The 26,435-nt window shown below is 41.4% G+C and overlaps 3 protein-coding genes across 3 annotated transcripts; 1 reads left to right on the top strand and 2 right to left on the bottom strand.

Moving 5' to 3' along the window:
- Positions 1-192: 192 nt before the first annotated feature.
- On the top strand, positions 193-11,427 carry mlec (malectin). Its single transcript, XM_014973075.2, has 6 exons — positions 193-332; positions 777-1,011; positions 3,601-3,779; positions 3,897-4,073; positions 6,257-6,314; positions 6,539-11,427. The coding sequence occupies exons 2-6, from the start codon at positions 810-812 to the stop codon at positions 6,781-6,783; spliced, it is 861 nt and encodes a 286-aa protein (XP_014828561.1). The 5' UTR covers positions 193-332; positions 777-809; the 3' UTR covers positions 6,784-11,427.
- A 1,001-nt stretch (positions 11,428-12,428) lies between these two features.
- Positions 12,429-15,874, bottom strand: LOC106907395 (uncharacterized). The gene is made up of 3 exons (XM_014973080.2): positions 15,006-15,874; positions 13,054-13,198; positions 12,429-12,962 (listed from the first exon to the last, which is right to left on the bottom strand). Exons 1-3 carry the CDS (start codon positions 15,430-15,432, stop codon positions 12,629-12,631), a joined length of 906 nt encoding a protein of 301 aa, XP_014828566.2. The 5' UTR covers positions 15,433-15,874; the 3' UTR covers positions 12,429-12,628.
- Positions 15,875-16,718: 844 nt separating this feature from the next.
- On the bottom strand, positions 16,719-25,174 carry hps4 (HPS4 biogenesis of lysosomal organelles complex 3 subunit 2). The gene is made up of 12 exons (XM_014973079.2): positions 24,866-25,174; positions 24,575-24,665; positions 23,317-23,460; positions 23,111-23,218; positions 22,534-22,650; positions 21,193-21,287; positions 21,037-21,109; positions 19,489-19,613; positions 18,235-18,889; positions 18,023-18,149; positions 17,720-17,831; positions 16,719-16,957 (listed from the first exon to the last, which is right to left on the bottom strand). The coding sequence occupies exons 1-12, from the start codon at positions 24,895-24,897 to the stop codon at positions 16,786-16,788; spliced, it is 1,851 nt and encodes a 616-aa protein (XP_014828565.2). The 5' UTR covers positions 24,898-25,174; the 3' UTR covers positions 16,719-16,785.
- Positions 25,175-26,435: the final 1,261 nt, after the last annotated feature.

Here is a 26,435-nt window from a genome sequence, read left to right on the forward strand (position 1 = left end):
CGTATTTGTTGAATCAGGAAGCTTTAACAGGAAGCTGTGATTCGGCACAGTGCCTGTCACTCACCGCTAATGGGGAAACCTCAGGTTAGGTAGCGCCGCTGTTCCGCCTCCTTCAAACTGGCAAGCCGCTGTAGTTAGCAGCAGCACGGCGAATGTTACTTTGAATATCCACTCATTGAATGAAAGTCAGGGGCAGGCTGTGGCCAGTTGCTGCAAACACGCCAAGGTTTTCTTACAGGGTGGCTTGTGGACGATTGGCGACACTGTGCGAGCATTAGTGCGACTGGTACACACCGACAGAAAGAGGTTAAAGGCGGTTGTGGAAGGGAAAGGTAAGGGACATTTGCATTTACGTTAGCCAGAGAGGCTTTCATTCACCAAGAATTTCTGGTTAGACAGGTAGGTTAGCTACACTGTCAAGCTAACTAATCAATGTTACTCGCTGATTAAGTATGTTTTTTTTTGCTCATTAATTACGAGCTGACGCGTCGCATACGTGTCCAGGTTAAGTTGGAGCACTTCTCCGTACTGTATGTGTATAACTGTCATTTCCCGCATCCCCGTGTCACTGCTACTCAGTACTGTTAATATTAGCATAGTGGCTAACTTACGGATATCATGTTCCATGTCACTAAGACACGCTGGCTAGCTGCTTTCGCTGGCTAACCTTGCGTGCTTTTAATGTTCCTTGCTGGAAGAGCTTCCCTTCATTCGGTGCGGAAGCAGTTTGGGCTTCGTTCGGAAAGAAACCGACCCCGGCTGTCTCTGTGACCCAGGAGCAGGGGGAAGACTGCGCGGCGTGTGAAGCAATGCAGCGGGTCACGGCGCAACTCGTCGCCGGGCTGCTGGCAGCGATGCTGTCTCTGCTGTCCGAGCAGTGCTGGGCAGACGGCGGGGGCCCCAGCCTCGCAGAGCGGGTTATCTGGGCTGTGAACGCCGGGGGAGACTCGCATGTGGATGTGCACGGTATTCATTTCAAGAAGGACCCTTTGGAAGGGAAAATTGGCAAAGGTGAGTCTGCTTGATAGAAAACGGTTGTTGTTGTTTTTTTATTATTATTACTTTAATTCTCTGCAAATGAGCGCTTTTGGGGATTTATTTATCAGGTACTGGTGATTAATAAAACATCGCTAAAATGAAGGAGCTTTTTTGAGTCGCTTATGTTCTCAGCAGAAATATCCTCTGCATGGTGTGGCTTCCGCAAGAAGCTACAAACTAATGAAGAGTCAGCATAGAGCGCTGCAGCCCCGCCCCTCTCAACATGGAGAGGAAGCAGGTGATATGTCCAATTAGACGGTGGGAAATATACTGTCAGGGCCAGATTTACAAACATGAGGGGCCCTGGGCTGGAGCAAGTTTGGTTCCTTTCCCACTAAACTTTCTCTGTGGTTTTCAGGCTTTCTGAAGGTGAAGCTAGCTCTTTCCTTATTTTGAAATCCATATTTGGGAGCATTTTGTCCTTTCTCAGGAATCAGGCTAGTTTCCTGGGAACTATTACTTCACCCCTGTGTTTCCACAAGGGCACGAACAAATGAGCAGCGTAGGAATTTACCTTGATGGCAGCTTACCAGGAACTTTTGAATGGAGTTTTTCAGAGAAAGAGAGCCAACTATTTCAAACTGATTTCATTTGTTTCAGTACTAGTCACATCAATTCAAATAAGTCTATAGCTCATATTGTTTCTTGGCATAAACTGTAGTAGATTTGAAATCGTTGATATAGAAGCTTGCAATTGGAAAAGTAAGACATTATTCCCTCTGTAATTGGAATTTTTACTGGAAAAGTCAGAGCTTGGTGAACAACCCTGAGATTATCTAATATGGCTACAGAATCAAAAAAAGTTGCCAAATTAGTGATTTATTAGCAGTTGTGATGTATTTTTAAATTCCATTAAACCAATGGCGCACACAGTGCTGAAAAAAATCCACTTGTGAAAATGTTCTTTTAGTGTTGGGTCTCCTGTGTTTTGCTTATGTCACTAATAATAGTTGCACCAAGACAAATAACACTCTGTCCGACTTGCAACAGAGCACTCTCAACTCAGGTGTCATGTCTTTCCCAGCTCCAAGCACCGACTCTTGAGACTAATCAAATCCCTGGTTAATCCTGCAGTGAAAGTAATAGCTTAGGCTTAGGGAAGGGGGCTGCAGCCCTCAAGGCCTGCAGCCCTGCCGCCTTTAAAGTCGTAGTAACTTTGAACAAGTTTTAAAATGTAGTTGCTGTGACAGAAGTATAGACGGTAACTACGTTGCTTTTATTTTCACAACGGGAGAGTCTCTCCACCACACATTTAGCTGTCAAATGAGATATTGGTCAACACCTCTGCAGTGCGGGGAGTCACCAGTCCCTACACTGGGACGGCGACGGCTCTGTTCTGGACTCCACAGTGGAAGCGTTTATCTAATAACAGCCAGCCAGTCGAAATAAAATTTCCAAAGTCGGTAAAAAGTTCCAGGCTTCATTGGCGAAAGAGAAATTCAGTCCTTTCTAAAAAAAGTGATGAACACCAGAATCAAAGATGGATGCGTAAAGAATGTCCTTAAAGTTTAAAGTCGTCACGTGCGACGTGGTGATGGTCGAGGGTTAGGTTGGTGTTTTGTAAGATCATTTTGTTATTGGGACAGAAATGGTCCAATGAAGATGGGTAAAACAGAGAGACATAAATGTGTTACATGTCTCAGTTGTTGCAAAAAAAACAATGTTTGACTCGACTGAAGATGAGCAAATAAAAAATAAAACTGAACTAAGTAGTGGATTGTTGTTTTCAAGTACTTTAATACAAAATAATCAGATCTGAAATGTTTAATCTGCATCTGAACGGTCAAGATTATATCCATAATTTTACTTTTTTCTTTATATACAAAAATCACAGAAGACAAAAATAATGGCTGTCAGAAACAAAAAGTTGCTCTATTCAGCTACCAAGTCAACAAGAACTAATTGCTATAATTAAAGTAACTTTTGATTGTTATGGCACCAGCATCCCACAACATTCAAACACTAATCAACATCAACTCAAGTAAAAAGCGTACTTTGAGCGTTTTGAAGATTAATCTTATTAATCTATTTTTGCGCGAACAGGTTGACCTTGTTGGTACTGATTGACAAACATTCACCTGCTAAACTCTTATAAAGCTGTTCTACATTCAGTCCTTTCAGGTGGAAAGGAGTAAATTTTAAGCTTCAGTTTGTTCAGTTTAGGTTTGTTTTTTAGCAGAATTGAGAACAGAGGTAGTGGCATCTAAAAATCTTAATACAGGAATCTTCCACATTTATTTTTAACTTCCATTTATTAAAATGTATAAACCCAGACAATATGGGATGAGATAGACGCCTAACACTTCCCAACCTGGTCCAAACTTCACTCAGACGGTTATTTTCCGCCTGTAGTCCTCGCTGAGAGTCGAGCAGTTTATTTCTGACTGCATCAAGAAGGGAACACAGAGTGATAACCTTGTTTCAGGCAGAATGAGATTATTCAGATGTGTTTTGGAAAAAGGGTCACTGGTTATGTAATTTGGACTCTTTGCTTGACATAAAACATTGTCCGGTTTTGGTATGCGAGAAATCCTCTGAGCCTGACTCTGTCCTCCTCTGTAGCATCTGATTACGGGGTGCGTCTGCCAATCCTACGCTCCAGTCCCGAGGACCAGATTCTCTACCAGACGGAGCGGTACAATGAAGACACTTTCGGGTATGATGTCCCCATTCGTGACGACGGAGACTATATACTAGTCATGAAATATGCAGAGGTTTACTTTGCACAGTCGCAGCAAAAGGTATGGCGGTTTGTTACTCAGACATGCTGACGTCAGGTCGTTTGTGTGTTTGCTTGTTGGTGTGTTGAGGGGCTGGAGTTCATACATGTTGACTGATTTGACAATGTGTGTCCCCAGGTGTTTGATGTCCGTGTAAACGGCCACACAGTGGTTAAGGACCTGGACATCTTTGACCGAGTGGGCCACAGTACCGCTCACGATGAGATAGTACCGTTCTCTATTAAAAAAGGCAAGCTAAGCGTGCAAGGCGAGGTGTCCACCTTCAATGGCAAGCTCACGGTGGAGTTCGTAAAGGTGAGTGGAGGTTATGTGGGGAGACGGCGTATTTCTTTAATTTTTTACATCACGGTTGGTCAAACTTTGATTGATTTATTATGTATGATGGGGGGCATTTTACCGAGGGGAGCATCCACAAATCAGCCTCAATTCCCTGACTTTCTGTTTGCCTCATTCAATCAGTTTTAATTAATCAGTGTAGATGTGTCAATAAGTTTGAAAGGCTAATAAATGTATTCATAAACACAAAAGCAAAGGATATTATATCTATAATTTCAATGTGTTTTAGTTAGTTTTATAAACACACGATATAGTTCCAGTTATATTTTCTGCTTTTCTTTATGTCAGTTAACAATAATGTTTTCTCAAATGCAGTTTTCATTATCTTAGTTTCTAGTTTACTGTAAAAGCCTCAGTCTGCATGCATGTGGTTCACAATAGTCACTCCACTGCTACCAACTTAGTTGGCCAAAATCAGAATCAGCAGGTCAGACTTTTTAAAGATCGGTGATTGGCCAGACAGCTGCAGCCGGTGCATCCCCGGTTTCAACTGTTTAATTGAATCTTTAGGTTTTTGTATCCTTTGACTTTTCATAAACTTGTCTGTGATAAAAGTTGTCCGTTGTATCAGATCTGTCGGAAACGTGCAGGTTATCTTCTGGATATCACAGCAGTTTTCACAGCCAGGCGTTCTGGGCAGCAATTTCTTAGTTTTACCTCTAACAAGTTATTCACTGAAATATGATTTCATGCTCTGATAAATGGTTGCACTATATAAGTGTTCAGACTCCATAGTTTTTGCTAGATTATTTTGGGGTGTTTTTAATTTAGTTTTCATCAACTTTGTTTTCTAACAATCCTTAAATCAAAACGGAGAAAAGTACCCACGATTATTTTCACTGCAACAGGAACTTTTGCTTTCTGTTTCACTTCATTTTAGTGTTTCTTAATTTCTTTTTTTTTTTTTTTTTTTGCTGCATCCGTTTCCTATAATTTCCTGATATTCACTTCTATTTGCTTAGTTTGTTGCATATTTTTTAAATAAAACTGCAGCCTTAGTAATAGTTAACCCAAAATGTTTTAACTGTAAGCTGTAAACTTGGATTTGTGTCCTAAAGTGAAGTGAAAGATCTGATTCACCTCATGTTTACAGCAACTGGTACCATCAAAAACCCCAGACATAGATGGATTTTTTTTTTTAAGAAACAAAAAATAAATTGCTTTGGTAAAAATCTGAATATACTCTGTTGATCCCCAAGGGGAAATTAAGAAGATACAAATAAAAAAAAGACTAGCACGGACTGTGAAGCACAGAGGTGGAGGAGTTATGATCTGGGCTTGTTCTGTAGTTATATGATTAAACTGTCTCAGTATTTTCTGAACAGGCGTGACCCGGTCAGTCTGAATGTTTGTCAGCCATCCCACCCATAACAGCAGATCTACAGCAGAATCAACACTCGGGACGTTTCAGTCTTTCTTCATGCAGAGCATTTAGGTCATGTGACTACCTGAACCAAAGACTGCAGAGTCCGAGTTTTTATTCAGAATTCGTCAAAAACAACTTTATATAATCATATAAGTGTAATAATGAAGTGGGGCTGACAGTGAGTCTGTATGTAACTCAGATGTGTTGAGGTGCACAGCCAGCTTTAAAACCAGCCGATTAAAACCCTGCAAATAAAACGACTCACCAGTTCTACACCACTGCATTAGCCCAGGCTGACTTTAAAATAGAAAATGCACAGCCAGCATTTGATTTAAGCTAACTTTGCTTCTTGCCATATAAATTATACACACCCCTGATTCACACTCTTTGATGCAGGGAGTTCAGGAGCTATTTACAGATTGGTGCATGCAGGGATTAAAAATAATAATAAAAACCAAAAGGTTGGCAAGCAAATGAATTTAGGCTGAAGTGGTAATAGGTGACATGTTCTAAAAAAAGTTTTTACAGCAGTTTTTACTTTTTTTTCCATCTTGGAGAATAATTGAACACACTTTCATTCCCTCCCTCTGAAACTAGGCACACTTACTGTTCTACTTCCAAATCTTAAAGCACCGCTCCGGGGAAACTTAGATTAGGTTATTAAGGCTGAGGGGAAAAAAAAAGAAACAAAATTGTTTTATAATTTCTATAATCTTGAACATTGTAGCATGATTCTCTAACCCTTTCATCTTTAAAACTCTGCTCTGTAATTCAGGGTTACTATGACAACCCCAAGGTCTGCGCACTCTACGTCATGAAGGGGACTTTAGAAGGTGAGCCTCCTAAACACGTTTGGATCTGCGCGGCTCGTGTTCTGAGTCTGTGGCTTCGAAAAGTATTCATACCCCTCGAAAGTGTTTTGGGTGTTTAAACTGATGGATCGCTCATCGCGACTTTCTTAACGGCGGGTGTGAATACTTTCACAAGACGCCGTTTAGTTTGTTACATAAGTGCAAACCTGCTTCATGCGCTTTTTAATCTGCTTTGTGCTTGCAAGATGTACCGAAGCTTCAGCCTCACCCCGGCCTGGAGAAGCACGAGGATGACGAGGAAGAGGAGGAGGAAAGCGAAGCAGGCGAGGAAGGCGGGAAGAAAAAGGTCCAGCCGGGCTCCAAGTACAGGGTCCAGTCGGGCCCCCGGACGCCGAACCCCTACGCAGCCGACAACAGCAGCCTAATGTTCCCCATCCTGGTGGCGTTCGGAGTCTTCATCCCCACACTGTTCTGCCTCTGCCGGCTGTGAGCTGAAACTAACCGAGGGAGGGGGGGCAGAGATGCCAGCAGGCAGAGCATGGAGAGAGAGAGGAGGGGGGAGGATGGAGAGGAGGTCACCGTGACAACAGCAGCACAGGTACAAGCATCCACACAGGAGAGGGAGCCAAAGGCCGGAGGAAAATCATGACGGAGGACGAGAAAAAAGAAAAAAAAAAGAGACAAGTTATTGGAAAGCCACTGCCAGACGAAGCGAAGCGACGCTTTATTAGGAAAACGACAAAAAAAAAGATGTGGGAAGTGTATTCTGCTCGCTTCTTCGAATGTGTTTCGCATCCACCTCTGCTGACACTTTTATTTTTTTTCTTTTTGAACTATCTTAGTCATTTCCATTTAAAAAAAAAAAACGAAAAAAAAACAACAAAAAACAAGAAACCGGCTGGGCAGGATGCCCTGCCGTCATGCAAGAAGCCACAGCTCTGCAGCTCAGAGATGCTCAGGAGCGATTTGGGTCTGGGCCAGTTTTTGTACGGAGCGCACGCTCCCTCACAACTCCTGCTCAGCATCCGGTCAGACGCGTTCGGCTCAAATTGAAAACGGTGCTGCTTGGAAATTGGGTATCTAGAATAGAAAGTGTGAGTGAGACGGTTCGTGTGTGTGTGTGGTTTTTTGTTTGTTCAGATCTAGCTGGCCTTCTGTCATCTACCTGCCATATGTCGCTGAAAGACGGAGGGAGTTGCGCTTGAACCAGCTCCGTAGCTGGCACTTTGTTTGCTGTCCTGGCCTCGACATCAACACATTTTATCGCGGTGCGTTAAAATGCATTAAAAACAAAACCGTCTTTGGAGTCGTTTTCACCAGATTCTGATTTGTAGTTGTTAGAAATACCCAACGCATTTTAAGTTGATTACCGCTCCGAACGTGGATCCGTCAGGAATTTGTCATTGTTCAGAGACAAAGTTTATGCTGTGAAATGCTGAAGTATCCGTAAAGGTCATACAGGTGCAGCTCAATAAATTAGATGACCATAGAAAACATGTAGTTCAGAAATTTGGTTCTAAAAGTGAAACCCGTGTAGCTTCTTTAAAACATATATATATATATATATATATATATATATATATATATATATATATATATATATATATATATATATATATATATATATATATATATATATAATTATGGCTTACCGCTAATATCCCAACATTTCAAAAAACATATTTAATACAGAAATGTTGAAAAATATCTCCACCACCACAGTCTTGCCAATCGAGTACAGAAACTAGGATCAATAAAGCAGATGTTATTGTCCTAGAAAACAAAATGTGCATCTTAACAAATATTGTCACTTTCCTAAAACAATGATCCAAGTCATTTTTTAACTAAAGATGATGTAGGCAAAAGAAACATTTATACCTTTGACAAAAAATGGCTTTGACCATTATTTCAGGAAAGTGACGATACTGATGTTAGACTAGATTTAAGAAAAGAATAATAATGATAATAATACCTGAACGACACTAACGGATGAAATGGCTTTCCAAATCATCGACTACGAAACGGGACTCCCTGAAGCATCGTGAATCTTCTCCAAACTCTTAAAGCTGCAGCTGTCTGTGTCATTAGTTCATCCTTTCCTACCACACTTTTTCCTTCCACTCAATTTTTCATTAATATGGACTCAGACCAGCTTTTTTCATGATTGTGTAGTCCAAAATGACGTTCCTATAATAAAAAATTTATTTTGTTAGGCGGTTTTCATTAGCTGTAAGCTATAACAGAAGCTTGAAATTCTTCACTCTATAGTGGATCTACGTAGAGGTTTTTAGTTTTCGATCCAAATTACATTTATTAAACGATAAAACCTTTTAATTGGTTTTTTGTGTTGCGCCTGTATAGCCTTTTTTTTTTTATGTTTTATCCATACATTCATTTACTTGGCATGCATGCCTCTGTTTCACCAAAGACTTTCTGCTTTTTCCTCTTCAGCAGACGGAGGAGCTGGCCTGTCTAATCTCAATGAGCGGCTTTCTTCAAATTGCCAACAATACTCGCAGAGAACGCCGTTCATCTAAACTTAGTCAGACGGCAGATTAAAGTTTGACATTTTTCCAACCTCTTCCAGGTAGTGAATTTTATTTAATCTTTTTAAATCCTCTCTGTGCCATGGACCTGTCAGCTCCTCTGTCTACAACGAAGCCATCTCCACGTTTTAAGCGTTTTGTTTTCCGTGCCAATCGGCGTGCGCACGTTCCACGCGTCCTGCAGGTTTCCCTCGTTCGCACCACAACTCTGTCGGCAGGGGAAGAAAGCACAATTAGAAGTATCTGATGTCTACCAACTTGCTACACGCGTTTTCCTTTTGGCCTTTTCAAGCTGTGTTGTCTTAAACGTTTTTTCTTTTTCTTTTCTTTCCCGTATGAGTTTGTTCTAAAAGTCCGGTTTGATCAGTCTTAGTTTTTGGATGACTGTGCGCTGTGCCCCGTTCATGGAGTGAAATGCGGCGCTGTTCCTCGTTTTTTTTTTTTTTTTTTTTTTGGTCGAGTCCTCGTGAACCCTCCTGTTCATGGATCTAGTTACCTCTCCTAAGTGCTTTTGCTCTTAACTCCAAGGATGACTTTGAAACTTTGCCTCCTCCCTTCAGCACTCCTTCCCTCAGCCTTTCCCTCTCCAGCATATCAAAGTACTTTTGTATACTGGAGTATTCACTTTTACGTAAAAGTACCGTTTATGATAATCTACTGTAAACGGTACTTCAGGTGGGAAAGAAAAACAAAAATCAGATGATGGGGATCCTTCCACCGTCCTTGATTCTTTTCTCCCTTAATTTTTTTAATTTTTTTTGTTATACGATTTTAAAGAAGTTTTGTGCCAGAAACTGCTGGGCCAGTCGTTTTTGCAGTTCTGCCTCGGCTGTTTTTCTTTTTCCTGATTGAAATCGGAAGCAGCTTTTCTTTCTTCTGTAAAGAGGCCAAACGTTCGATTAGTTCAGCACCAAAGTCTCTATTGTCCTCCTTCTGTTCGTCTACACGGTTGCGTGTGTATATATGCGGTACGGAAACCGGTTTTGGTCTCGTCGTCGTCTTTGGGGGTCTCCTGTCGTCGTTGTAGCCGAGGTGTTCGTTCGGGTGTTTGAATTTGTGGCCTTTCATTCTGGGCAGGGGGAGGAGCGCTCGTTGGTTCATAGCGTAACGGGGGTGGGAAATGACAAAAAGCCGCATTAAGTGGCTGTTTAGAAAATTTAAGATGTCAGGATAATGTGGGATCTAATTTAAAGCGGAGCGGGGCTGACTCGGAGATGTTTTATATTATGCCTGGTTTTGTTCGAGTTTTTTTTTTTTTTTCTTCCTCAGGATCTGTTTTGAGTTTGTGAAACATATTTTATTGGTGTGACATTTTTGCACTGCCTCATGTAATAGTTTTTTTTTTTGTTTGTTTTTTCTTTTCGTTGCCTTGAATTATTGAATACATCGTGCTTTACCATCGTTCGCCTTGAAATTGCTCTTTTGTTCGTTGTACAAGAACATCCTGGCTGCTTTGTCTTCGTACAGTTTTCAGGGATTTCTCATTCCGCGTATTAAGAAGCAGATCAGCAGAATTATTACACCTAAAGACTCACTGACCTCAATTTTACAAAGGAGCAAAGCCAGTCAAAAAAAGAGAGAAAATCCATCCCCTCTGATTTCTAGGACCTGTTGTCTGTCCATCTCAGCTGAATTAACTAGACTGGAGTTTGTTTTCTTTCTTTTTCTTGCCACACAGGAACCAAAGAAATGTCATCATTCCATCTAATTTATTTTATACAGTTAGTCAAGATTGATTTCAATTAGAGATGAACCGACCTGGATTTTCCTTGCTGATACCGATTTCAACATTTCCCAATAGGTTTTTTTGTTTTTGTTTTATTCTGCACCACAGGAGGGAGAAATAATTACTCCAACGGAAAATAATTTTTCATCATTTATGCATCAAAGCACAGGTTCCTATTTTTTTTTATTAAGTTCAAAAACAGCATGTTGTTTGATGCCTCCATTTAGTCTACCATTTGTATATTGGTTTCAGTTCCTGGTTTTGCTGCATTTAATAAATGGGAGGAAAACCAGATTTGCCGATCGGAAGGAAAAATCAGCCGATTCCCTGATGAACCAATCGGTGCATCTCTACTTCAAATATGTTTTTATTTTCCTTCATCTCACCTGATTAACGAGTTGATCGAAAAATGTCCTCGGATTTCTTTTTGAAAACCCCGTTTCTCCTCCTTGACGACTTAAAAAAAAAAAAAAAAAAAAAGCCAGAACAACTCGTGTTAGTAATAACAAATGTTCACTGGCATCTTTGCTTTCATCCTCCCCTCCACCCAGATTAGCTGAATGAATTGGACTCATTCACAGTGAGTGAAGAGCAGAACGGCTCGCTCATCAGCCAGGTCTGCTGCTGGGTCATGCAGTGATATTGTGTGAGAGAATGAGATTGTTTTGCTACATGCATCCCATCATACTGTAGATACACGTGTCGGAGAAACGTCCGAGAAGGCAGCAGCAGGTGGACTGACGAAATATTTGTAAGACCTCTGATCTTGTGACGCAGATGTGGCATATTTCAAGATGCAAGATGGGGGAAAATTGCTGATTTATGCTGTATCTTTTTAATAAATGTGCTATTTTTATCAGAATTTGGCCTCAAACTGTTTTCATTTTGTTTGGGTCTCCGGCGAGATCGAATGTGTCTGTGTCGGTCGGAGTAACTGTTCGGACCGGAGTTCATCAGGGAGTACATGTCGGATCTCCTGTTTGTTCAGGTGTTCGCCTCACCTTTCTTCCACCAGCAGCTCACGTCTGAACACGGTGAACTGAACCCCATCTAGCACTGATGCAGACAAAATGATATCAAAGTATTCTGGTAATTAATTTTTAATAAAGTGAAACTTGGTGTGTTGATTTGTAATATTTCTGATCAAAACCCAAAATTCAGTTAGAAATTTACCCTAAACGAATATTTAATTTCATAACAAGTAGGGCTATAAACATTCAGCAACTTCTAAAAATGAAAAGGGGTAAAAAGATCACATTAATTCTGCTAGTTATGTGCTTTATTTCCATTGTTTTTTTTTAAGTTCTCATTTTTGTTGCTGGGAAGACTCAGATTTTCTAGACTAAATAAAACCCAAACAGTTGTCCATCTTTTGTTGAGAAACAACAGCTTCTTAGTCTTATTAAAATATAGTATTTATTGCTGAGCAAATGAGAGGAGGAAAAATTCTCAATTATTTTGTGCCTTTATTTCTTGGAGAAACAATCTGTGTGGAGTCTCAAAAACCCTCAGTTATTTCTTAGTGAAATGCTACTTTTATGGTTTACAAAATTATTCTAATATACAATTGTAATAAAAATTGTAATCTCACTTATTTTTGTTCGAAGTACTGAAATTAATTTGGTTTTCCAATAATACACCAACTTCTGGAGATTCAAGTGTACATATTATTGTTGGATCGTTTTTCTTCAGAGTAACATGAATTTAGCTGAGGCTGTCGAGGTCGCAGCTCCTGTTCCCACGCTGCGTTTGCTCAGGTGTTCTCACCATGTTTTTCCACAAGTCTTTAATCAGAAGCTAATATCTTAAATAAGCTGAACAATGTGGACTGAAACATCTGGTAGCCAAAAAGACCACACATCATTTTTCCAAAACCTTTTATCACTGATGAATGACAAAATAAACTTTTAGAACAAAATATTTACATAAAATACTTATATATATATATATTTAGCTTGCAAAACCAATATAAATTATAAAACTTGACATTGAAGTGCGTAATACTGTTAAAGTTTTGAGCTTTTCTGATGGATGAAATGCTTCCACACTGAAAAGTCCCATCTTCATGTGTAAAACACAGCCATGAAGGGAGCGTCCAAGAGCTGAACACCCCCACTCTCACAGGGGACCCCCGATCTGGCCCGGCTGCAGCCCAGAACCAGGCCCACTTCCCGAGCCAAACTTCTATCGTTCTTATCGTGCCACGCTTCTCCGTCGGCGTCCTGCACAATTCCTAAAGACGTCTTTCTGTCCTCGTTGGACAACAGTCTCCCCAGCTGCGCGTCTACCAAGCTGTGACTTCGGCCTCCGTCGCCGGCCGCCTCCTGCAGGAGCCTGAGGAGGAAGAGGAGGTCCACTCTCAGCTCTACTGCATCACCGTGTGACGCTACGCTGTACCTGCATCGCAAAGAAACGTCACATCCAGGATCAGTTTGTTCCTAAAGGTGTGACATCTCATCTAAAACAGGAAGAGTCATGTTTTTCTTACCTCGTCGGTAAATTCCTCTTCGCCATGAAGGGGATGACTGGGCTGATGTCGAGACGCATCGGGTTGGAGAGGTGGAGATGAAGCTCAGCTCTGGAGGCCGTCGTCACTAAGATCTCCCTGGTAAGGACGAACTCCACACCTGCAGCTGGAGGGGGAGGGAGCAGAGCATTCAGTCCAGGATTTCATTCCAAAGGAAAAGCGTGGTAGGAAAATGTGCAGCAGGAATAATCACAATGTTGATTATTCAAAGGATTGTCAAAAACCCAAACCACGAATTCCCACGATTTTCAGCTTCTGATACACAAAATAACAGCAGGAGAAACTCATGAATAAATATTTCTATCAACTTCATTCTGTCTGAAGTGAAATGTTCATGTCAAACATAAAAGGTTAAAGAATCCAAATATGTCTCACATTATGCATATTTATGCATCTAATTTTTACCCGTCACAATTTCTCTCCATCCATCCATTTTCTTTACACCCTTGTCCCTTAGTGGGGTTGGGAGGGTTGCTGCTGCTTATGTCCAGCTAACGTTCCGGGCGAGAGCCGGGGTTCACCCTGGACAGGTCGCCAGTCTGTCGCATTCACAATTTCTATTCTTTCCAAATTATATACAATTGATTTATTATCTCTCTAATTATGTTAAGCAGAGGGAAAATGACAGCACCCTGTGTTGATGTTTTAACGTCCTTGTTAATCTCTACTGGAAACCTGAATAAATTATGGAGAGCATTAGACCCGGCTAGGATTCCTAGGATTCCTCTGTATGCCGATGACATAGTCGTCATCTCAGCTGCAGTAATCATGGCCTCAACATCCATTGCGCCGCTTCACGTTTGGTTCTTCTTTCTCAAAACCTACTCGTGGCATTTATGAGCTCACCATTGTTCGGCCTGTGTCTTTCTCACATGTGGTTGCTACGCATCATTTCCTCTTTCACAACGCCTCTCTGGAGTCTTCTCATCCACTTAAGCTTGGTATAAAGTGATGCGTTACATTTTTGCATAAAAAAAAGAAACTCTTGACTGTAACACTGTGCCAGTGTGGTTCTCAGCTAGACGTAAAAATGACCACATTTGCATTTCAAATGTTAGGATTGAGAACTGGGTCAGACCTTATGGCACTAGCCCAGGGCTCCAAGTTTTTTGAGGGTGGAGGCCCAAAGATTTAGGATCTTTTTGTAATGAACACATGTCCCACAAGCACTCTAACACCTTACATAAAACTCAAAGGCTCATATGAAATGTGGAGTTTTGGTATTGCTGCATTTTTATTAGTGTAGGATATGCAAATCAGATGTACTTTGGAGTGTGTGTACTCCATAAAGTAAGCAATAAAATAACTAAATTCCTGTTTCAGTCAGTCTTGACTAAATCCTGCATTGCAGTTACAGATTACAGGAAGTACAGTTTGTGGTGTTGCGTTTCATTTATTTAAATATCTGTTATTTACTTTTAAGCTTCCTAAATGTCACTCACTCTCAGCCTGAACCCTGGTTCACAAACTTGGGTCAAAAATGAGGAAAGCTGCAGCATTTCTAAATCACATGTAATAAAACATGTGCTAACAAATTAAATTAGGGTTGTTTTAGGATAGACCGGAAGATTTTTTTTTTTTACTTTTTTACTATTGCTACTCAGACTTTAATCTGAAGTTCTGTCAAAAGAAAATTACAAATTTTAGTGGAAGAGCCTCATCGTTGCCATTTCTTTTATTATTTAGTCTTAGATCAAATTTCCGGACAGGACTGCACAGCGGAGCAGCTTCCTGGCAGGAGGAAGGTCTAGCGGAGCTTTTATGTTCTCCCTGTGCATGTTCGGGTTCTCTCCTGGTACTCCTTCAATGGGCCAAAAATCAAAACCACATTAACTTGTCTTTCTAAATTGTTTGTGTCCAACTATAGCCAAGAACCGGAAGTATTTATAGTATCGCTGACCGTGTTTCCTCACCTCCTCTCAGTCTGCTTTGAATCCCCTTGACACTCCTGCAGCCCACTCCCTCCTGACAGCAGCGGTAAACCCGCCGGATGAAGCTGAAAAGCGACTTCCCGGGAAAAACCAGACCTCGCGACGGTCCAGGGGAAAAGGGCCGCACGCGCAGCTGGAGCACGGTGCTTCCGAGCTCGGCAGCCGGCCGCTTGTTTTCCAGCCAGGCGGCTCCCAGCTCCGCGCAGCGCTCCCCGTGCGTCTCGGCGGCCACCCCGCGCCTCCACCGCCTCACTCCGTCCGTGCGTAAAATCTCTCCAAATGGTCCATCTCGGGCTCGCGGAGACTGTAGCAGGAATCCGAAAGAGTCCACTGCGCGACCTAAAGCTCCAGCATCGCTTGTGAGTAAGATAATAACAGAAACAATCCACATGCAGCTCGAAGCGGCCATGATGACACCCTCAACTCTCTGCGCTTTTTTTTTTTTTGAACCGTGACTTCTCTCCTCCGCGCTATATACCCCACTGACAATGGACGCAGCTCGTTACTTAGAATTTGAATCCCGACCCTCCTCACGGTGCCTGCCCCTCTCTTTTTTTTGTCCCTGCGCCTTAACTACTCATTTGACCCCCACTGCTTTCTTCTAATGCGCCTGCATAATGAGGCGCCCCGAAGCGCGCCCACCGGGTCCATTCAAATTCAGCCAATCAGCTAATGACCCTAATCAGTCCGCGATTGGAGCAGGCTTGTTTACGGCACATTAAAACACTGAGCATTGGGACTGAAAACAGGAAAAAAAAAAGAGTAATCCTTTGGGAAAATAAACGAGGGGAAAAAATGGGGGTAAAATTTGAGGGTCACATGCCAGTCCTTGCAGCTTTCAACATGAGGAGACAAAAGCTCCTCACACAAAGCCTCAAGTCTGTGTCATTTACTGCAACTCCTCCAGGGGATTGACAGATCACAGTATGTCACTTAAATAAAAACAACAGCGAGAAATATTTGATATTTTTATTACCGATAAACACAAATGTGTGATATTCGTTGAAGCAATGTGATTGAGTCGAGGCTATAAAAATACCGTCGCTTTTTATCTTGTGAGAAGAAAAAGAAAATACAGGAGCAAAACAGAAAGTATCACCAGCATAACAATGGAGCACAGTGTGTACAGTGTGCAATCAAATTCTATAAGAGCTGACGTGCACCAAGCCCACGAGACTATATTACAGTACAACGATGTATAAATTACCCAAACTGGGACTAAAAGTCGATAGCGACTTGCAAAAGTGTTCACACCTCTTGACCTTTGTCACGTTTTGTCACAATGAACCAATAAGACGTTTACAAAGTAGGAGGAAAATAATTATTTTAACAAAAATCTGGAGAGCATTTGCTCCAGGGGTTAAGGGGAATGTCTCTTCCAGCTTTGTACATCTTAGGACTGAACATTTTGTGAAGTCTTCTAGGTCAGACTTTGACTAGGCCATTTTAAAACCTGACTATGCTTTGATCTAAACAGCAGCGGTAAACCCATATAGCAATCTACATCGCATTATAGATTGCTATGTGGAAAAAAGGCACCGTTAGCTTTCCTGTTTAAATATTTAAGGCAGTAATAACGTTTCAAAACAAAGTACATCTTACCGTAGATCAGTCAGTGTTTTCGGGTGAAGTTCACCATGAACAAAAGAATAATTTTTATAAAGTTCAAAAGCTTGATCAAAATCCTTAAGTGTATTTTTTATTTTTTTTTTCCAGTTTATTTGTTTGTTAAATGGAGTTCTGAATCCTGCCGTCCATGGGGTCACAGCAGCTTGACCCCGTGTTTGAGGAGTCTGTGCCGGGCCTTGCTGGGCAGCGAGAAGGCGCTGTCCTGCTGGTTGGGAATGCCCGAGTTCCTCATGGTTCCCCAATGCTGCTGGAAGTAGGTCTCCTGCGCCACGCTGCGAGTGCCGTACACAGCTGTGCCGGCGTTCCTGTGGCGACGATGAGCACAAGAAACAATGAAACCCTCGGCATACGGAAGCAAAGCAACTGCTTGAAACTTTAAATGTAAAGGGGCAGTATCGTGTATTTTCCAAGCACATAAGTCCCATTTTATAGCACAGTTAAGCAGCTACGTTACCTCAGTTGTGATAAAAATGCTCCATATATCTAATATGACTTAAAAGAAATTTTCCTTTGTAATTCAACGCCTTGAAATTGGGCCTGTCTCTTTTAAAACTCCTGCTCTTTCTGAAACGCTAGCCTGCTGGAGGTCACCAAAACATGGCTCCTCTAATAACCCTTTAACAACGTTTCAATCAGCGTTTCACTGATTAGTAACTCCTATAACGAGTTCAGCAGCTGGAGTTTCACCAAGTGTTTGCTAATTGTTGCTGACTAGTCTGAAGGAGCTGAGTGGGGTGAGTGCCGTGAGACGGCAGCTTGGAAACGGCAGCTCTGAGGAGGAGCTGCACCTGGAAGGTGGCACTAGATCCACCGAGGCGTTATACACAGCTGAATGGTTGCCGTGGAGATTAAAAGATTTCTCAAATATGCATTAATGAATCAAAGTAACACTCCAGCTGATGAAGGAAGAACATTATAACACAGTGAAAAGCTAAAAAAAAGTCAATTTCACATGATGCTCCCCCATAAAGAAAAGGCATTAAAAATGTACATCATGAATGTTAAACATGGAGAACCTGACAAAAAAAAAAAAAAAACTCCCCTCCCCCGACCTCAGCCGTGCTGACCTGATAATAGCCTCCTGCAGAGTCTCAGTGTCAAAGAAATGCGAGTGGAGAAGCGATGTGGCTCGGACAAAGGGATGCTCCGGGACTCCCCCTGGTCGGCCAGACACGTTGGCTGCAGAGACACACAATGACACAGGACCATTAACCGGGCCTGAGCATGTCTGCTGCACAAAGGAATGCTGATCACAGTTTTACTAATTAGCCGTTGGCTCATTCAAAGACAAGAGTGCCTCCTCAGATCCCAGCTTGTGCTCGCTTTGGCAGAAAAAGTTCAAACCGGGAAGATGGAAGTGCATGTCTTACTTGTCAGAGTGCTCTGGACAGAGTCGTAATGGGCGAATAAGTACGCCCCCGCAGCACCTGGGGCCACCGGAGATACGGTCCTGAGGTGGGCCTCCAGTCCGTTGAGCGAAGCCAGGCTGCTGTGGTTCTGGACATGGGCCACAAAGACAGGGTCAGCGTAATGTCAGGAAAGCTTGAGAATGCCGTCTACATACAGAAGTCGTTTTCCTCACCACTTCCTCCATGGAGGCAGAGTCACCCATGAAACGAGGGTCCACCAGCAGAGCTAGCACCAGGCTGTTGACCCGGTGCACGTACAGCACCATGGGAACCAGAGGACTCTCCTCCAGGCTGTCGAAAGAGCAGGAACCAGAAGGAGGCTGCCTTGTCTCTGCCTTGTGACCTTTGGCCTTCCTGCAGCAGACTCCGCCCACTCCCACCGCCGTTTTTTCGTCACGAGATGCCGCGTTCCCGCAATCGGTCGTCTCGCTGGCGGCGCCGCCATTAAGATGGAGGGATTCCTCGAAGGCCGAGCCATCTCCTTCGCTGGGCATCTGGCTAACTCCACCTCCGTCGCTGTGAAGACTGTGATAGTGCGACTCGTCCAGTGTCCCTTCCTCGGCTTGATCAGCGTTCCCACCATTAGAAAAACGGCGGATCGGTGACAGAAGAGACAGGTTGGGGGAATCCGCAGAAGAACCCTGTGACGGAGCCGGACTAAACATGGAGTCTTCGGAGCCCGACGTGCGCGGGCTGAAGGACGCCCTCTGAGGGGACTGACAAGATGCTGGACGAGACGGCGTCGACTCTGAGGACGGGGTGTCCGATAACGTTCTGGAAAGCCTGGTCTTCTTTGGGGGAGCGTCTTTCTCCGGAGCAGAGTAGGAACTGGAGGGAAGAAAACCGAACCGTCAAAGCTCTCTTTTTAAGACGTCGGACTAAATCAAATGTGTTCAAAGGTGAGGTAAGAGCGACATGGCTTCAAGTTTCAAGCCAGACTTTAGAAACGGCTTATGGGGCAGTAGCCCAGGGCAACAATTTTCTTGGGTTGACCAGTTTATTGATATGTATATATTGGTCCATATCAAATGAGCTGTAATGATCATTTCAGATCTTTTTTAATATAAAAGTCGTTTTTGAGGGGAAACAACATGGAGCTATTCTCTAAGGGTTGTATTAATCCTACCATCATCAGTTCAAAACTAATTAGATTTACCCATTAATGTACTATACTTTGCATTAGCAAGATAATTTTTATTTAGTGGATAGAGAAACAAAACAGTCTCATAATCCCTGATAACAATGACATTGATTACAATCAATGAACAGTGAGACATACGTAAAAAGATAGACGAGTTTTGACTTTTTTGCTTGAATCTGAATTTGAGTTGGAATCTAAAATTACACTGACAGGACAGAAATGGATAATTCTACTCTAATCTGAGATTCTTGAAAACATGTCATGAGGCAAGAAAGGAAAACACTACCTGGATATTTTGTCAACAGGAGCAGATTGCAGGTACTGAAGCTCAGAGGGCGTCAGGAACACAGCAGTGGAGCTAACCAGCCCGCCGTCTGATGGCGGCATGCTTGTTCCACTCGACCTCTGTGTCTTCATAAAATAAAGTAAATAACAGTAGCTTGATTTCTTACTAATATGACAGTTTGGTTTTCAGCTGAATTCTTTAATATAACCACAGATAAAATGAGCATCTGTTGAGAGGCTAAAAGCTACTAAGCTAGCTGTTTAGCCTAGCTTAGCTAGACACATGGTATGCTAGTGGATTAAATCTACAGTAATTACAGAAAAAAATGTCTTATTTTGATGTTTTGCACTTTTATGAATAAAAACTGTAAAGAGATTTTTAGTTTCTATGTTGTCAACTAAAATAAGTTTTAATGTTTTAAATTATTCTTTAAAGATCTGGCAAAAACCAAGCCAATTCTTTAGACCTCCAAATGAACCCAATATCAGCAAAAATATATGTCTGTCTGTCCAAATCTAATTTGTACATTATTGTCACAACATATAAATGAAAATTTTGTTATGGGAAAATACTAAACCTCCAACCACGTTTAGTACTAAACCAGCTTCCATGACAGAGCAAAAATATACAAAGGACAGTAATAAACATGGGCTAGTTACTAATATTAAGATACCAAAATGTTGTACAGTTTTTTTCTGAAAACTTAAAAACAAAGTACCAGAGTAACAAGAGAATACAATTTTGGAGAAATGCCTTGCAACCACATGTTAAGATATCAGATAAATATACAACACTACTAAAATTTAAATAGTAAATGCATGTCATAAATCTTTTATAGGAATAATAGTTGCTTTCTCGTGGTTGTTTTACTGTCAGAATCTGAAACTGTTTGACGCCAAGACAGCAGAAACCATTACGAAAAACAAATCTAGCACTTTGCCTTCCATCCTCTTGTCCCTAAGGGGCTGCCATCAAATCAACAGAGCCAAACAGCCGCATTACTGCGAAGCAAAACATGAAATATTGATTTTAAGATGGACCACCAAGACGCCCTCACACGTCTAACTTCCGCTAAATGAGCAACAATTATCTTTCAATCTTTAGAGTGGATAGAAACAGCTATTATACATGTTCTGCTGTGAGAAACATTGTGAAACATTTTTGACGTACACTAATCCAGTGGTAGAAAAACCTTTTAGGAGAGAGCCTAGAATATTACAAAGTAATACAACACAAAAGTAAAAGACCTGGTCATTTACATTCATGATCCAGATTTGTTTTGGCCACATGAATTAAAAAGACTGATAGATTCCAGAGGAAGAAACTACTGTTAAGCATGATGGTTGAAATGTTATGGTTTGGGATTGCTCCTCTGCCTTAGTAACTTTCAGTGGACCATAATTTTAGTATCTTAACAGATGAATGAGGGAAATGATATGTTAAGTTCTACCTATATGTTTCTTTTTTCTTCCCAAGGCTCTCCAACTATTCTAATACTGTATTTAGTGGCACTTGATTACGGCAACATTTGAACACAATATTTCCTACCTTAGTGAACGTTTCACTCTCATGAACCATGACCTTGATTGTTAGCTGTGGAGGCATCTGTGTGCTGACAACTCTTGAAGAGATAAATAAAACGTTAGATATATGTAAAAAAAAGACAACAAATATCAGGTTTGCCTTCTTAAAACGTCAGCTCACCTCCCTCTAAAAAGAATACAGCCTGCTAACACCAGGGGGCAGCGCTGGCACGCCTGGAGAATGAGGGCAGCTTTGAGGAGAAGAAGTGGGTCAACCTGAGAAGAAACGTGAAAATAGTTACATTTCAGGCCCTGCAGGAAGAAAACTACCCAGATGGGATCAGCTACAAACATAAACCTCATCGTGAAGTGGAAGAAAAGCGATTTTAATTTTTTTAAACAGAGTATGGTATGGAAAATGGCATGGTATTTTCTTTTCTATGTTCGTGGCGTGTCTGTTTTCAGAAACACACCACAGAAGGCTTGAATATGGCTCTATAAAGTACTGACCCAGATGGGGGCCGAGTACAAACTGACTGAAAAGGAGCCACAACTAGATATTCAGTGTAAAGAAATGAACATGTTTTTCAGAAAAATGTTATTTCTGTTTAAAATAGACTTTTTTTTAATTTAATCGATCACATACAGCAAAGGAGTCAAACTCATTTTAATTTTGGGCCATATCAAAACCAGATGCTCTTAAAGGGCCAGTTGTGCCAGAATAATTGGTAAAACCAATTAAACTGTTCCTTGTTTTAGTGGGTTTTTTGCAATCAAAATAGTAGATTTTGTGGTGCCAATTTAGATGTTTGTGAGAAATTTTTGTGATATTTGTGCTAATGTATAAATGTAACTTCTTATTACTCCCCATATCAAATGTGGATTATAACTTGACATCAAGTAAGGCAGAGGCAGCAGTGACTTAAACTCAATGTTTTTTACCAATTTTGAGAAAATTTGCAGTAAAAATCGGGGGAGATTTGTAGATTTTGTGTGAATTTTGCAGATTCGTGAAAAACCCGGAAGGACTTATTAATTAATCAAAATGGCAAAAAAAACAAACAAAACATTTACTTAATGTGTAATGAATCCACGTAATCTGACTTTTTCTGAAAAAATTTAATTGTCAAAACAATTTAACTACATCACCATATTAAAATGTCGCTTGTAAACTTGTAGATTGTGGTTTTGGTTTGGTTTTCAGTGCTGTCTCATGGAAACCTCTTTCTTTTTTCTTTTTTGCTTTACTAAGAATTATTAAATCATTAAAGTCCGTTATGGGAAATATGAAGGATTTTTGATTCAAAAGAAAATGTAGATGATTTTCAAGTCACTGCATCCTGCTTATGTTAACAAGCATCAAGATGTAAGCAAGGTAAGTATGCAAGCTGGAGATATTTGCACAGTTTATTGAGACACAACACCACAGGACCGTTTCACAGAGTCACATCCTGTCTCATCATCAGCGGTGCAAGATAAGAAGCAAGCAGCCGAAAGCAGAACTCTGGTGATGTTTGCTTACATTTGTCAGGTCTAAGGTCCTCACGCTTTGTAAGATGTAGTGCAACTCGGACGGTCCAGACAGAACGTGGGAAAGGTACCGCGCCCACTCAGTGGCCAGAGTTTCCTTACTGTTGAGCTGCAGAGAAAACCAACTTCACTTTACAGAATGCAGTGGGAGGAAACAGATTTGTGGTAGAAACAAAGCGATCAGGTCCGAAATCTGAGCGTAGTGACGGATTCAGATCCGAACCTTCAGAGACGCATAAAGACAGTTACAAAGTCGGCCTTCTATCACCTGATGAACATTTCCAGGATTAAAGAACTAATGTCCCAGCAAGACCTGGAGGTCTCATCTGTTCCGTTCACATAATTTAAAAAAAATGTACAGCAGGTTCTGTTTTTAATGCATTTAATCAATGGGAAAACACATTTTGCACAGATGAGAGACAGTCAAGGGAAAATTTTCTGATTCAAAAATCTGGCTGATATTTCTTATTTATTCTTCAAAACATAAGCACATCCTTAACTTTTACACTTTTTTAGATATTTATTTTGTTGCAATGCTTCCTAAAGAATCCAATATACACCGGCCTCACCTGATAGCTCTGGCGAACAGAGCCGTTGTAGAAACAGAAAAGGTTGATGAGATGATCCAGGAGCTCACAGACACTGACAGTAGGGAGTTCCATGGAACAACCAAGAGCCTTAGAGAGAACACACACAAAAAAACATACATGGTTGAAAAGTAATGCAAAAAAAAAAGACCCTGTAGATTAAGTTGCAGCCTTTGGAGAGCTCTTACCCAGAAGAAGTCATCCTTCATGCGGATGGCGAACTTGCAGCGACGCAGCCTCAGGATGCGTACAGCGGAGGAGGAAAGCTCAGAGACACAGCGGCCCACTCCTGCAAGCTGGCCACACAGCAGGTCCTGCTTGTCCACAGGAGTCTGAGATGTCAAAAGGGACAAAAAGCCTTTAGAAATGGATGTGATTATTTATCACAGTGTCTGCGCATCCTTAAAAAGTCTGAAAATTCATCCAAAATGAAGGCCTTAAGACCTTCATTAGACTTAAATACGGCCAACCGTATTTAAGTCAGTTGGACTTAAATACATTTATCACAGGTCTTAAATTGTGTCATGACAAGACTGTTTCATCTCATATTGTATAGTTTTTTGTTTTGTTTAGTTTTTCATGAGATTTTTGTGTCAGGCAAAAGTTTGAGTAGCGCGCAGGGATCTCATACCGTTCTGTGGTTGAAACTACCGCCAACAAGCTGCTAATGTACCCTAGCTAGCTTTTTGCATACATCATGGGTAAGTTTATCGCCATTTGGCTGGTTGACGTCTGTCTTTGCCACCGATTAACTGCTGTTGCCAATCCCTACTAGCCAAGGTGCATTTCTGTAGAGAGGACAGGCACGGAGCTATTGGGGGGGTGGGGGTGGGGGGGCTGGTGCCCTTGGGGGCCCGGGTCTGGAGGGAGAAATGGTTTAATGTCTGATTATAGACGGAGAAAGTGCACCCTCGCCTGTTGAGAAAGGTTTATTTAATGTTAAAATTACTTCCTTCAATGGAATATAGTCAGTCCCAGTGACTTTAGCCGATGTGTTTCCTGGGTAAAAATCAAACGAAAAATGCGGTCCAACACCGCCTCCCCCTTCCTCAACAGTTTTCATCAGTGCAGGTGATACACGTAAGGGGCCCGGTCATTGGCCGGGCCCCTTACAACGCTGGCCAATGTCTTGGCTAGCCCGACGCTGACTTGTTCCACTAGTGAGAGAGGAAATAAGGCTTTTAAGTTATTGACACTACGAGGTTAAGGCTATAGAGAATCATGAGAAGAACAAAGTCACTGCCAAGAGCTACAAACAGACCCCAAAAATTCTAATGTTTTTGCTATGCTTTATTGCAACAAAACAATCCCCTTAACCATCCACTATATTTATAGTTTTTCCATCTTAAAATTTATTCAAGGTGGCATTAAAAAGAAAAAAAGTCTTAAATTTGTCTTGCTGAACCCTACGGATACCCTGTTAGTATTTCTTGGTTTCTGACACACCTCCTCGGGGTAGAAGTAGCAGATGCCATCCCTGGTGGGGTCCCCCTCTCCTCTGACCTTAGATCCGTCATAGAGGAAGAAGTATCTGCACCTGCAACAACAGCAAACAGTCCTTTCAAGGTGCTGGAGGGGATTCAGAGAAAAGTAAGCTGTCGCTCTGAAGCCAGGAAGTCACAGCAGTACAGATGAATGTGTAGGACAGGTTAGGTGCGGAGTTGGTTTTACAGATTAAATGGATCTGGAAAGGGTCTGATCAGAACCAAAACGTGAACGAATCCGATCAGATCTTACCTCCTTGTGTCTGGCGGCTTGAGCTCAGCCATAAGATTTCCTCAGTGGTCGATCATGGGTTTCCTCCTGCAGGCTGAAGATGCACTTTGACTGAAGCGAATCCGATGCGTAGAATCGCTCCCGCAGAACGCAAACTGTCCGTCGTTTGCGCAAACAAAACACAAAAAGGGAAGAGCGGGCAGTTTCCTCAACTTTAAATGTCACTTAGCGACTCTTTCTGTAAACGTAAACTAACTTGTGAAGCTGACAGTGACACTTGAGGAATGCAGGGCAGTCACACGCAGTGGGAGTCATGTGAAAGTATGGGAAGCACGGAAGGACAAATTTATGCGGAATTCAGACGGCGTTTTTGCAGAGATTATTCTCATTATAGCTTGATTTTATATCAACAGTTTGGCATGGAAATAACTTCCTGAATTGGTTTTAAACTGCTCCTATATTAGTTGATTTGTTGTGTATAAATTACTCTGTCATTATTGTAGTGTGACTCTAGAAGTTGATCTTTACAAATTTAAAGACAAAAGGAATTGTCATTAATTTGGATTGCCTTAGTTGACATGTTTGTCTTTAGTATTAGCACTGTTGCAAACAGGAGCTTTATAACCTACAAGTCTTGTAGCAGTTTTTAACTTCTATCAAGGTGTTATATTCATTCATCATAATTCAATCAATTTAAACAGAGCCAATGCTGGAAACCAAATGACAAATGAAAAAAACAGTTGGCTGAACCAGTTTGTCCTAATATTTGTAGTCGTGTTGTACTAATAGAGTGAATGTGATGCTTTTTGTGGATGGTTTAGCTGTTTTTTGTCCTTACAATGCCTCCAGCAAACCAGTCCCCCTTAGGATATCAATAAAAACTGAACTGAACCATCAGTTCAATTCTAATCAAAATATTAAGGTGGAATTTTTCTAGACTCATTCGTGTTATTACTAATATTCTATTCGTTAATGGAAATTCATTTTTTAAAAATATTCCAATTTATAAATAATTTTTAAACTTGACAACCGTTTAATAAAAACAATGATTTTAGAAGCAGAAAAGCGCCAAAAAATGAGTGAAAATCATGACGTCAATCTTATTAAGCTTGAAGTACGTTTCTGAAAAAAAAATTGCAGTGCCTGGTATCAAGCCTGTGAATGCTGGGAGGTTGTTCGGGTCAATGCTGGACTGAAAAGAGCCCAAAAAAAACAAATAAATAAATAAACAAACACAGCTTTTGTTTAGAAAAAGAACCGTAAAACGTGACTGAATGAAATCACGACTATCGTGTCACCTTTAGCAGTTTTATTTTATTTTTATTTGAGTAAATAAGCAGCGTCCTTTGAGCAGACATTTAAAACCCTTCAGATCTTATTTTCAGCGCTCGATTAAAAAGCCTAGATGAGCCGCCGCCATGGCGTGGCCGCGCGCAGCCTGTGGATCTGTGGAACCAACGGCTGCCTGAAAGAGCGACCACCGTTGCTAGGAGATGCTCCGAAAAAGACACGGCTGAACAGATTTCGATGTTCTGACTTGAATCTCCGTATTTTCTCCGCACCCTGAGTTTCATGCTGTCTCTGAGTGTTT

Source organism: Poecilia mexicana, unplaced genomic scaffold (genome assembly GCF_051168715.1).
Source record: "Poecilia mexicana isolate PSO_F unplaced genomic scaffold, ASM5116871v1 scaffold_9, whole genome shotgun sequence".
In the NCBI taxonomy this organism is placed as follows: domain Eukaryota; kingdom Metazoa; phylum Chordata; class Actinopteri; order Cyprinodontiformes; family Poeciliidae; genus Poecilia; species Poecilia mexicana.